The sequence below is a fragment of the Mirounga angustirostris genome, unplaced genomic scaffold (genome assembly GCF_029215605.1).
Source record: "Mirounga angustirostris isolate CCGP_5_RB_7025 unplaced genomic scaffold, mMirAng1.0.hap1 SCAF_16, whole genome shotgun sequence".
NCBI lineage: Eukaryota > Metazoa > Chordata > Mammalia > Carnivora > Phocidae > Mirounga > Mirounga angustirostris.
Genome location: NW_026991724.1, coordinates 55,850,915 through 55,864,018, shown reverse-complemented (window position 1 = coordinate 55,864,018; position 13,104 = coordinate 55,850,915). Strand labels below are relative to the sequence as shown.

General features: G+C 48.1%; 4 protein-coding genes across 14 annotated transcripts in view; all 4 read left to right on the top strand.

The window, feature by feature from the left end:
• Positions 1-2,335: 2,335 nt before the first annotated feature.
• LOC135362803 (zinc finger protein 28 homolog) lies at positions 2,336-11,589 on the top strand. The gene is made up of 3 exons (XM_064580610.1): positions 2,336-3,046; positions 10,859-10,985; positions 11,480-11,589. Exons 1-3 carry the CDS (start codon positions 2,336-2,338, stop codon positions 11,587-11,589), a joined length of 948 nt encoding a protein of 315 aa, XP_064436680.1.
• Positions 2,909-13,104, top strand: part of LOC123856096 (zinc finger protein OZF-like) — a 60,422-nt gene continuing 50,226 nt past the window's right edge. The window contains exon 1 of one of the 2 annotated variants that reach the window (XM_045892225.3): positions 2,909-3,046. The gene's annotated coding sequence lies outside the window, so the exon portion shown is untranslated. The remainder of the gene's footprint in view (positions 3,047-13,104) is intronic. The other variant, XM_064581778.1, reaches the window with a different exon arrangement.
• The window catches only part of LOC123856088 (KRAB domain-containing protein 5-like), a 212,269-nt gene continuing 202,169 nt past the window's right edge, over positions 3,005-13,104 (top strand). For all 10 annotated transcript variants that reach the window (XM_064581750.1, XM_064581748.1, XM_064581745.1 and 7 more), the window contains exon 1: positions 3,005-3,046. The gene's annotated coding sequence lies outside the window, so the exon portion shown is untranslated. The remainder of the gene's footprint in view (positions 3,047-13,104) is intronic.
• Positions 3,013-13,104, top strand: part of LOC123856136 (microsomal glutathione S-transferase 2-like) — a 77,127-nt gene continuing 67,035 nt past the window's right edge. Inside the window, exon 1 of the mRNA XM_064581884.1 lies at positions 3,013-3,046. The gene's annotated coding sequence lies outside the window, so the exon portion shown is untranslated. The remainder of the gene's footprint in view (positions 3,047-13,104) is intronic.

Genomic DNA, 13,104 nt, shown 5'->3' with positions numbered 1-13,104 from the left:
GTATCAGTGGGCCATATGTTTGGAGGATGATTGCCAACATATATCCTGGGGGGGTAGAGAAAACGGAAGTTTCCAAAAGAATTTTTATATATTAAAGTAGACTTACAGGATCCTGGGGTGAGGGTGGGTGTTTGGGATAATGTTAAGCTAAGATTGGCTTTTGCCCTTAGCAAAGTATTAACATAGAGGCCGTTGAGCTTCACTCTACCTGTTTTAAGGACTTGTCAATGGGCTGTAGGAAGTAAGGATATTTAACTTTTTCTCCTGCTTTTGCTTCCACATGAAGGGGAGCATTTTGTAACCCCCAAATATGTCTTTTTTGGCATAAGGATTATTTTAGACTGGTTATTTTATTTATTTATTTTTAAGATTTTTATTTATTTATTTATTTGACAGAGAGAGACACAGCGAGCGAGGGAACAAAAGCAGGGGGAGTGGGAGAGGGAGAAGCAGGCTCCCTACTGAGCAGGGGGCCGATGCGGGACTCGATCCCAGGACCCTGGGATCATGACCTGAGCCTAAGGCAGACGCTTAACGACTGAGCCTCCCAGGCGCCCCTTATTTATTTATTTTTAAGATTTTTAAAAAATTTATTCATTTGACAGAGACAGACTCAGTGAGAGAGGGAACACAAGCAGGGGGAGTGGGGGAGGGAGAAGCAGGGAGCCCGATGCGGGGCTCGATCCCAGGACCCCGGGATCATGACCCGAGCCGAAGGCAGACGCTCAACGACTGAGCCACCCAGGCGCCCCTTATTTATTTATTTTTAAGATTTTTTAAAAATTTATTCATTTGACAGAGACAGACTCAGCAAGAGAGGGAACACAAGCAGGGGGAGTGGGAGAGGGAGAAGCAGGGAGCCCGATGCGGGGCTCGATCCCAGGACCCCGGGGTCATGACCTGAGCTGAAGGCAGAGGCTTAAGGACTGAGCCACGCAGGCGCCCCAGACTGGTTATTTTTTAATTTATTTTTATTTTTTAAAGATTTTGTTTATTTTTATTTATTTGACAGAGAGAGAGAGAAACAGCATGAGAGGGGATAGGGTCAGAGGGAGAAGCAGGCTCCCCGCTGAGCCGGAGCCAGATTTGGGACTCGATCTGGGGACTCCGGGATCATGACCTGAGCCACCCAGGCGCCCGTAGACTGTTTTTTTTAAATATCCAGTAGATTAAGGTGCCTGGTCACCTCCCCAAATGCTTCCCCATAGGATCACGTGTGGAGTCTCAAAAAGGATCCTATGTGGTGGCCTCCCCCTCGGATTTTGTCCATTGCTTTGGGCGAAAACACCCCTGTTGTGTTCATTCAGGGCTCCAGGTGATTCTTTTTTTTTTAAGATTTTATTTATTTATTCATGAGAGACAGAGAGAGGCAGAGGGAGAAGCAGGCTCCCTACTGAGCAGGGGGCCGATGCGGGACTCGATCCCAGGACCCCGGGACCATGACCTGAGCCCAAGGCAGACGCTTAACCGACTGAGCCACCCAGGCACCCCTAAATCAAGGATTTTTTAAAAAAGATTTTATTTGACAGAGAGAGAAACAGCGAGAGAGGGAACACAAGCAGGGGGAGTGGGAGAGGGAGAAGCAGGCTCCCCACTAAGCAAAGAGCCCAATGTGGGGCTCGATCCCAGGACCCTGGGATCATGACCCGAGCCGAAGGCAGACGCTTAACGACTGAGCCACCCAGGCGCCCCTTATTTATTTATTTTTAAGATTTTTTAAAAATTTATTCATTTGACAGAGACAGACTCAGCGAGAGAGGGAACACAAGCAGGGGGAGTGGGAGAGGGAGAAGCAGGCTCCCCGCTGAGCAGGGAGCCCGACGCGGGACTCGATCCCAGGACCCCGGGATCATGACCCGAGCTGAAGGCAGACGCTTAACGACTGAGCCACCCAGGCGCCCCTTATTTATTTATTTTTAAGATTTTTTAAAAATTTATTCATTTGACAGAGACAGACTCAGCGAGAGAGGGAACACAAGCAGGGGGAGTGGGAGAGGGAGAAGTAGGCTTCCCGCGGAGCAGGGAGCCCGATGCGGGGCTCGATCCCAGGACCCCGGGATCACGACCTGAGCCCAAGGCAGACGCTCAACCGTCTGGGCCGCCCAGGCGCCCCGCTCCGGGTGATTCCGAGCGCGGCCAGGGTTCAGGTTATCTCATGAGCGTGGCGAGCAGGCTGTGGCTCAAGGAGGGGACACAGGGTCTGTGCGACACGAGGCCGGGAGGGTCCGGCCCGGGCAGCACAGGGCTCCAGGCTGTAGCTGAATCTGCGGGCGCCTGTGCGAGGGGAGGCCCCCTGAAGGTGTTGCCGGGCGCACCGGGGCGACGCGGGGCCTCGATGCGGCGCGTCCCAAATATACAGCCCAAGTGTCGTCCTCTTGTCCCAAGAAAGAATTCAGGGACGCGCAGAGCACAGCAGAAGCGCGACACAGACGGGGAAGCCTGCCGGAGCCACGTCCGCGCTCGGCCTGTGCGAGCCGGAGGCCCCGACGGAGACCGCGCCGCTCCGCGCGACCGGCGGTCGTCGGCCGGGGGCCGGGCCGCGGGCGACTCGGGCTGGGCCTTTCTCGCGAGCAGCGCTTCCGCGCCTTTTCTTCCTTATTTGGTCGCGCGCTTCCGGTCATGGCGCCCGCCATCTTGGGCCCGGCCGGCGCGATCCGGCTTCCTGTGGCGCGCGGCGCGCGCGGGCCCCTCACTTCGCGGGCGCGTGGGCTCGCCGCGCGGCTTGCGGTTCTCGGCGAGCGCGGGCCGCACGCAGCCCGCCGCCTGCCCTGACGGCAGCGGAGACGGGGCGACGGGGCGACGCGGGGCCCGGGTGCGACCGCGAGCTCGTCGTCTGCGCACGGCCCCTGACACAAAGGCCTGGGAGGTCGGGCCTGGGGCGCGTTTCGCGGCCCCGCCTGCGGGCGACCGGGTCGCGGGGGCGGAGGCCCTGTCGGCGGCTCTGAGGGCGGATTCTCCCGCGGCGGCTGTGCTTCCCGCTCGAGGCCGCCTCCGAGGAAGGAGCCCGCAGACCGAGGGCCGAGGAGAAGAAATGGCTGATGCTCAGGTAGGCCTCGCGTCCCGCGTCCGAGGCCTCGCCGTCGGTCCCGCCCGAGATTCCGAGCGCGCCGAAGTTGGAAGCTCGCTTCCTTCAGTGCGGAGGTCGCGGTCTCGGGCTTTTCACCCGTTTCTGAGGGCCTTCCTCAGGGGGTCCCGAGGGGCGCCTGGGCGGCTCAGCCCGTCGGGCGCCGCACTCCTGGCGGCTCCGGGCGCGATCTCGGGGCGCTGAGGCCGAGCCCCGCTCGCCGCGCCCCTGCTGCTGCCCTTCTCACCCCTTGCCCCGCTCAGGGCGCACGCACGCGCCCTCCCTCTTCCCAAAATAAAGTCAAATCTGGTTTTTTTTAAAAAAGCGTAGCTCTTTAGGATACTTTCCTGTATTCCGGAGCCCTCGTTCCCTTCCCTCCGACCTGCTTCCAGTAGGACGCGAGCGGTTGTCACTTCGAGTTGATGTCTTGTATCCGTCAGAAATGTTCGCTCTGTGACAGAGTCACGGGGGAAACCATTGAATTAAAGATTTTTTTTTTTAAGATTTTTTTTATTTATTTGACAGAGAGAGACAGCGAGAGGGGGAACGCAAGCAGGGGGAGTGGGAGAGGGAGATGCAGGGAGCCCGATGCGGGGCTCGATCCCAGGACCCCGGGATCATGACCTGAGCTGAAGGCAGACGCTTAACGACTGAGCCACCCAGGCGCCCCATAAAACATTTATTTTATTTATTTTATTTTATTTTATTTTTTAAAGATTTATTTGACAGACAGAGACACAGCGAGAGAGGGAACACAAGCAGGGGGAGTGGGAGAGGGAGAAGCAGGGAGCCCGATGCGGGGCTCGATCCCAGGACCCCGGGATCATGACCTGAGCTGAAGGCAGACGCTTAACGACTGAGCCACCCAGGCGCCCCATAAAACATTTATTTTATTTATTTTATTTTATTTTATTTTTTAAAGATTTATTTGACAGAGAGAGACACAGCGAGAGAGGGAACACAAGCAGGGGGAGTGGGAGAGGGAGAAGCAGGGAGCCCGATGCGGGGCTCGATCCCAGGACCCCGGGATCATGACCCGAGCGGAAGGCAGACGCTTAACGACTGAGCCACGCAGGCGCCCCTAGACTGGTTATTTTATTTTTTTTTAAAGATTTCATTTATTTATTTGACAGAGGGACATAGTGAGAGAGGAACACAAGCAGGGGGAGCGGGAGAGGGAGAAGCAGCCTTCCCGCTGAGCAGGGACCCAATGCGGGGCTCGATCCCAGGACGCTGGGACCATGACCCGAGCGGAAGGCAGGCGCTTAACGACTGAGCCACCCAGGCGTCCTATCTCACACAATTCTTAATTTGGAGTAAGGTTTCAAAGTGTTGTGAACTTAGGAAGATTTTATTTTATTTTATTCATTTATTTTTAAAGATTTTATTTATTTATTTGAAAGAGAGAAACACAGTGATAGAGGGAACACAAGCAGGGGGAGTAGGAGAGGGAGAAGCAGGCTTCCCGCCGAGCAGGGAGCCCGATGCGGGGCTCGATCCCAGGACCCTGGGATCCTGACCTGAGCCGAAGGCAGACGCTTAACGACTGAGCCACCCAGGCGCCCCGAATTAAAAGATTTCTGCCGTGGATGCGGTCGAGCCCTGGGGTGTCCGTCAAGGGGAACATTTCACGGTTAGGTCGCATCCGGATACTTGAGTGGCTGTGTGTACACCGGGATTAAGAAAATGCACAAAGAGGCAGGATGGGTATGTGTCCCAGATAACTCCGAAAGTTCTGGAAAAGACACAGCCTCGCTGTTTAGAACGTGCAAGAGAGATGCGCTATTTAAAATACACGAGAAGGGCGCTTGGGTGGCTCAGTCGGTTGAGTGTCAGACCGACGTTTGATTTCAGCGCAGGTCATGATCTCAGGGTCGTGGGACTGAGCCCAGCGTCGGTCTCCCACGCTCAGCGGGGGGTCCGCTTGAGCTTCTTTCCCTCTGCCCCTCCCCCCACTCGCGCTTTCTCGCCCCCTGTCTCTCAAATCGTTAAAAAAAAAAAATACACTGGACGTTACAGGATGTGGGCGCTGCATGTGGCTTGTAATTTGTATAAATCCACTCTTTCCTCGTAATTAGATTCATAATTTTGATTTGGGGGCAGTGATGATAATAAGTCCTTCCCTGTGCTGCAGGCAATGATAACAGTTTGCTTATTATTACAGCTGGTCGTAACTTCTTTTACTTGGCTTGGTGCTCTCTGACAGATTCCTCCTATATAACGTGAATTTCTCTCTTAATCATTCATAATGATTGGATGGCTTTACTGCAAGGTGTGCAGAAGCCATCACATTGAAACTGGAAACTCCTTTCTTCTGAGTTTCTCTTTGCTTGTAGTTTCCAGTGGAAAATGAGGGCTCTCTCTCTTGTGCACCGGAGGTAACGGACTGCTGGGAGTGGTGTTTGTAAAGAATTCAGGCCGTTGTCCTACGAATTTCTGTTTCACTCCACGCCCATGTCTCAGACACACTCTATTCTTTGTATTTTCAGAAAAGGAAAACCAGAATCACGTAACTAACATGTTTGCGTACCTTAAAATTCTAAAACCTAACATAGCATAAATGGTTATTGGAAGAAAGCTTTCAGTGAAATACTAGACTCAGAAATGTTAGCGGTTTTCTTTTTTCCCCCAGATTTTTATTTAAATTCTAGTTAGTTAACATACAGTGTGTAGCTGTTTTCTTTATAGCATTCTGTGTGTTTGTCTTTATAGTGTGATTAAAAGAAGCATCATCATCCACACATGGATTTGTAAGTTTTATGCCATTGAGAATGTTTCTTCAGTTACTATGACAGTTTTATACTCTGTCACTTTTAATGTGTATGTAATGGCTTTTTACATGTGTGGATGTGTGCATAAAATGTAAAAAGTAGATCCATTTTGTGTCGGTGCCCTCTTGTTTCCATCACTCTGCTCAGATTGCAGCAGGCTTGTCTCTGTATTACTGTCCCGGGTGTCATTTTAGATCGATTCTAGGTCAGACAGCCTGGATTAAAAACTAATCCCTTCCATGTACTGGATGTTTGTTAAAATATTCTCATAAAAAGAACATGTTCTGTTAGATTATTATTACTTCTTTGTGCATTAATTTATGAAAAGTCATTAGAATGCTATCTGGTAACCAGTAAATGCTCAAAAAGTATTGTTGTGCTGTTCTTGCTAAATAAAATGCCTTCAGTTCCAAGTTCTCCAAGAATTCTTAGAGTTCTACCTTTTTGTTATTAAAAAAAAAAAAAGTATCCCTTGGCCCATAGGCTCCTGCCTCCGTTAGAAATGCAGACTCCGATCCCACTCCAGAAGTCTGGAACAGAATCTGCATTTTCGCAAGATCTGCAATGCCTGTTGTGAAATTCTAACTCATATTAGAATTTGATAAGTACATTTGTAATCCACCAAAACTTTCCATGTAAGAAATAGACACAACTTCTCCTGTGTGATATAAATGTAGTTCTCAAAAACGTGTATGCCTGTATTGATGCCTTCGTTTGACAAGTTATCTTGGGTAAACACAGTATTTACAATGGTTTTGTGGTTCATATGCCATCCTCTTACCTCAGGGCTAGAGCACATTAGTGTGTTAAAAATTATCTTATGGGGGCGCCTGGGTGGCTCAGATGGTTAAGTGTCTGCCTTTGGCCCAGGTCAGGATCTCAGGGTCTTGGGATAGAGCCCAACTCAGCAGGGGGTCTGCTCCTCCCTCTTTAGTATTATCATGAGGTAAAGGTAACTGTCCATCTGCAGGTGTGATTTGGAGGTTAAGCTCAAACTGGTTTGGGCCACTGGAGCTCTTTGTCAGAGCCCAGTCCTTAATCCTTGAGGAAGTTTCCATTATTGGGGGGCTGTGCCCATCAGGTCTTTTGCCTGAGTTGAAAGATAAGCTGGAAAGAAGAGCTTAAGGAAAATGTGGGACAAAGCTCGCTGGGTACAGGCAGGTGGGCAGTAAAGGTCCGGTCTCAGGGTCTAGCTGGTGACAGATCCCTCCTCTGGTTTTATTCCCCTCATTCCTGAGGGGCACAAGGAAAAGGTCTATCTTTAGGAGCTACTTTCCTGCTAGACATGGGCATGTCCTAAGGATTGACTGAGGAGCAGAATTTTTCCTCCGCTAGCTTTAGATATGCTTGTGGGTGTCCAGGTTTAACCCCAAGCTGCTCATATCCCCGTGTTACTACCATTTGTAATTTTATAGCCTCAGTGTGCTTGGACACAAATTGCACCAAGCAGTTAAGTACGCAGGGTACAAACAGCAGTAAGAGCAGTGTTGTGTTAGTTTCTTTGTTAATAGTCCTACTGACATTTACTAGGGAATTTATCCCCCAGGGATGGCCCACTGTGTTTATAGCTTTTAGCATCTCTAGGATAATAGTGACAACAAGTAAAATTAAGGTGTTCATTGTGGGGCGCCTGGGTGGCTTAGTTGGTTAAGTGCCCGGCTCTCGATTTCGGCTCAGGTCATGATCTCAGGGTCGTGGGATTGAGCCCAGCATCTGGCTCCCACGCTCACTGGGGAGTCGGCTTGAGATTCTTTCCCAATGCCCCTCCCCCCGCTCACACTCTCTCTTCCTCTCTTTCTGTCTAAAATAAATAAGTCTTTAAAAAAGCCCCCCAAAACAAATAAGTACACTAGACATTACAGGGCATGGATGCTACGTATAGCTTATAATTTATATAAATCCACTGTTTTCTGGTAAGCGATCAAGCTCTGCGCTCAGTGCAGTCTGCTCGAGATTCCCTCCCTCTGTTCCTCCTCCCCCACCCCCGCTTGCTCACTCTCTCTCAAATAAATAAAATCTTAAAAAAAAAAGAAAAAAGGTGTTCATTGTAAAATCAGACCAAGTCAGAGGGGTCTAGGGCATCTATTTGCCATGTATTAACAATAAACTGTGGTATTTATTACTCAACAGTCAGAATGATTTAATCTGTTAAAGGGGCCTGGCAGCAAACAATAAGGCTGAAGAAACCAGAACAGCAGAACTAGTGTCCAACGGATAGAGATTATTAGGGTTTAAATTTGAGAGCCCTTACGCACTGAGGCTCTACTAACCTTGTGAGCTTCTCCAACAGAAGTTTCAGGTCAGTGAATGGCTCACAGGAATATTTGTTGTTACCTGGTGCTAGTAACCGCCCCCCCCGCCCCGCCCCCGGGTCTCTGGGTAGATGCCTGTTTTACTCTCCTAGGGTGGATTCAAGGTAGGGCTCCCTCTAACGGGAAGGAAGAGCATGTTAACCACATGCACCGGGTATTACTACAGTCCCCAGTTTCATTTGGGTGAAGCTTAATTTCAGTGGGTAAAGGGAGGAAAAATTTTCATATTTGTTGAGTGTATCCATCACCTGTCAGAGATTAATTATACGCTTAATGGCTTGAGAAACCTGTGGGTCTGGAGGTGAGAAGGAGTCAGGGCATTTTGGAAAGCCCTCCCGTACGTCATCCCAAATGGGCCAAGATTTTAGTTTGCCCTTTGGGGTAGCTCTCACTCTGGTGAGAGCTGTTGGTAGTAACTTTAACCAATGTTCCTGTTTCCTGGCACAACTTTGCCAGAGTCTGGTTTAGGGTTCTGCTCTCCCGTTCTGTCTTCCCGGAAGACTGAGTCTCCAGGCAGAGTGTAACCTCTACATGACACCTCAAATGATTTTGGATATAAAGCCTGGCCCATTGTCATTCTGGATTGACCTTGGCAACTGAAATTGAGGAATTTTCTCCTTTACTAAGGGCCTAGTTACTTTGTTAGTTCTTTCTGTCCTTCAGGGAAGGGCCTTAGTCCATCCAGTGAATGTATCTACAAACACCGGGGGCCATTGGCATTACAGTAAAGTCTGTTCACCAATCCTCCCCTGGCATTGTCCAAAAGACAGGTCTATTTTAGTTAAACCAACAAGCTTAAACTTTAATTTACAAAAATGACCCCAGATATGTAGATGTGAAAAAATTTGGGTTACTTTATATTTTTGTGGATTTTAGAATGCCCCCCCCTTTTTTTTAACAAGCATTTGTCTTTTAACCAGCTAAATAGAACTCTTACTGTGCCAAGTGCATGCTTCCAGTGACCCAGGGAGTTGCTGCCTCCTTTTTTCAGGGTTAAGGGAAAGGAGGAAGTGCTTACGGACCAAGCAGCCAGGGTGGACATTTAAACTGGGAACAACAGACAGACCAAACAACCAGGTGAGATGGAGGTTTCAATCTCACAGACCTTAGACTAGTCTCCGTTAGGTCACTCCCATTTTGCTAGGTTAGATCATCCCAAGCCTGTGAAAGGCTGAATCCTGTGATCTGTCATCAGGGATGTCTAGACTCAAGTTGAATGAGTATTCAATTTCCCCAGAGTATTCTGACCTAATATGCTGGCTTGCCCAGACTTTGTGAGACAACTCTAGTTTACCTCAAAGCTGTGTCACAGGGCGCCTGGGTGGCTCAGTGGTTAAGCGTCTGCCTTCAGTTCAGGTCATGATCCCAGGGTCCTGGGCTCGAGCCCCTCATTGGGCTCCCTGCTCAGCGGGGAGTCTGTTTTTCCCTCTACCCTTCCCCCTGCTCATGATCTGTGATCTCACTCTCTCTCTAATAAATAATTAAAATCTTAAAAAAAAAAAAAAAAGCCGTGTCACATACCTGTTGTTAACTTACCCCAACAGAAGTCCTTCTGAGTAATAGTAGTCAGAGTGGATGCTGGATTTCAGGTGATGTCAGAACCCCAGGCTGGCAGTCACAGGCACGAAGAGTGAGAGCCCCCTTCCTCCCTCAGGGAATCTACCCCCGGCCCCAGTAACTTGAACAGTTTAGCCGGGGTGAGCTTGTGGTGCTCACTGCTTCATCTGTTGGAAGCCAGGGAACCAGAGGCCAGAACCTGGGAAAGACACCTGTCCCATCTGGATCGCCAAATTTGTAACTGAACTAAAGTGAATTTGCTTCCCGGTGATTCACAGACAGAAACTACACAGTGGAGTTGTCACACAAAGGAGAATTTATTTATAGTAAATAAGGAGATCACAGGGAATAATTTCCAAAGCCAAGACTCCCAGAGCAAGAGTGAATGAGTTCCTTTTATTTAGGCTTAGGATGAATATTTAGAAAGGGCAGCCTTGTCATCTTATGAAGAGGTGGGCATAAGGTCATGCGTCTGCTTTAAGGAAACCATTCTAACCACACTTTGTGTGTTATGTAAATGAGCTTTGTACTCCTCCTTGGGGGAGAATTTAGTATTATAATGAGGTAAAGGTAACTGTAGGTCACTCCATGGGTCACTCCGAGGTGCATCTGCGCAAGTGTGAGTTGGCAGTTAAGCCCAAACTGGTCTGGGTGGTCTGGGTGCTGGAGCATTTAGTCAGGGTAGTATTTACTACTTGTGTAGTAGTTTTTGTTTCCATTGTGGGAAACTATGTCCCTGGAGTTTTTTTTGCCTGAATTTAAAGATGGGCTGGAGGGGTGCCTGGGTGGCTCCAGTCCAGTCGTTAAGCCTCTGCCTTCGGCTGAGGTCATAATCCCAGGGTACTGGAATCGAGCCCCGCATCAGGCTCCCTGCTTAGCGGGAAGCCTGCTTCTCCCTCTCCCCCTCTCCCTGCTTGTGTTCCCTCACTCCCTGTGTCTCTGTCTGTCAAATAAATATATAAAATCTTAAAAAAAAAAAAAAAGGCTGGGAAAAAGAGCTTAAAGAAAATTTGGGACAAATTCAAGGGGTACTAGCAGGTGAGCAGTAAAGGTTAGGTCGTGGGTCTAGCTGGTGACATTAACTCCCTCTTTCATCTTAGGAACCATTGTGAACTCTGTCAATGGCCACTTGGTAACTGTGGTATTTATTGCAGGGACTGCTGACATTCAGGGATGTGGCCATAGAATTCTCTCAGGAGGAGTGGGGATGCCTGAACCTCGTTCAGCGGGAATTGTACAGGGATGTGATGTTAGAGAACTATGGAAACCTTCTCTTCTTGGGTGAGGATAACTTCCTTCCAGACTTCCCAAACCACACTCAGGGTTTTCTTCCTTCCCTTGAAGACCGTCTCTTGGAAGATTCTTCTTTCCACGACTGGGATTCAGATGGCTGCAGTAAGGGAAGTAAGTAAGGGTTTGTAGGTGGAGAGAAAAATCTTCATGTTTCCTTTCCAGCTTTAGCTTCCCCTTCCTTAAGGTAACATCATCATTTCTGTAGATTAGTGGCGATTCTAAATATTGAGGGGCATAAAATGGTACTGCCCACATCTAAACTCCAATTTCCACTCCTTATTATTGTATGTAGTACTTGGAAGTGGAATCCAAGATCTGAACATTACAAATCCCTCCTTTATGTTCTCAGTGGGCTGTTAGACCACAGCTTCTGGGAAGTCATTTTCTAGAATTCTACAGTGTCTTCTCTTCTCTAGTGAGCATAATACTGGATTGAAAGCTAGAATCTCTAGCAATACTCATTCCTTTTTTCTAATAAACAGGTCTTGTTGTGTCAAAGCCAGACCTGGTCATCTTTTTGGAGCAAAAGAGGGAGCTCTGGGATGTGAAGGGAAAGGAGACAGTAGCCATCCACCCAGGTAGGTGGGAATGAATAAAGCAGATGACAGAGGTGAGACCCAAAGGTCAAGGAGAAAGCTAGACCTTACACTGTGGTTTGGGTAGCTCTCTTTGAATAGAAATACGTTTGAGAAGCCTTGGTGTATTTCTCTTGCTGTCAGAGGGACACCCCCTGTCCCACCACTCATCATGCTCTTACATCCTGTGAGGATTCTCATTCAGCTCTAGTGATCTTCCATCACATTCACAGCATAGACAACACCCTCCACTTGGATGGTGAAGGCCTTCATGATCTGAGTGCTTTTCCATGGCTTTTGGAGGCCTGGGGAAATCTGTTATAGGAAAAATCTGCCTATTTCTGAGGAACTCTGTTAGACCATTTCTTTTTTTTTTATTTCTTTTTTATTTTTTTAAAAGATTTTATTTATTCATTTATTTGAGAGAGTGAGAGAGAGAGAGAGAGCACATGAGAGGGGGGAGGGTCAGAGAGAGAAGCAGACTCCCCGCCGAGCAGGGAGCCCGATGCGGGACTCGATCCCGGGACTCCAGGATCATGACCTGAGCCGAAGGCAGTCGCTTAACCAGCTGAGCCACCCAGGCGCCCCTGTTAGACCATTTCTAAGTTCTGTTTTGCCTCATGTCAGAGGTGTGTGCGGGGAGTGGTGGGCATATTGGGGCTTGGTGCAGAAATCCCAGGAACAGTGGAGACAGATTTCACCTCTTTTCTGCTTTATGATTTCCAATTTTATGGAAGCTTTAAACATAACTGTACAAAATAGAGACAGTAATTTCTTCAAATAACAAAGCACCTCCCTAAAATGAGAAAATCTAACACTTCATTTCCCTTCACAATTTCCTTTCTCTTGTCTGGACTAAGAGTAGAAATCACAACTCAATGGGATCCAATTCCTCAATTTAATGTTTCTGTTTGTATCCCAGAGTTCCTACATAAGGTAATGCCATAGGGGAGCTAGAACACTTAGTACTTAGTACATAATGTCCCAGTTGTTACCTTATTTCTTAATAATTGCATCATTTTATAATCTTGTCCAGTTTAATATGAATTTCCTGTGACTGTGTCCTATTTTCACTTTCTGATTACTTTTATAGGAGATTCACTTGATTTTGAAATGAGAAGTTCTGCTATGACAAAGGCATGTGCTTTATAAGAAATGAACTATATAATTAGTAAAAGTCCCATATTAAAAAAAAAAGTTTTGTTCATGTAATTTATTTCAGGAAAAATTAATCTTCAGGTTTTTCTTCTTCTTTTCCTAAGAATGTATCTGAATTTAATCCCAAATATTTATTTTATTATTTTAAAGATTTTATTTATTTATTTGACAGAGAGAGAGGGAACACAAGCAGGGGGAGTGGGAGAGGGAGAAGCAGGCTTCCCGCCGAGCAGGGAGCCTGATGCGGGGCTCGATCCCAGGACCCTGGGATCATGACCTGAGCCGAAGGCAGACGCTTAATGACTGAGCCACCCAGGCGCCCCTCTGTGTTTATTTAGAAATAAAGGGCTTTTGTTTGTTTGCTTGGTTCTAAA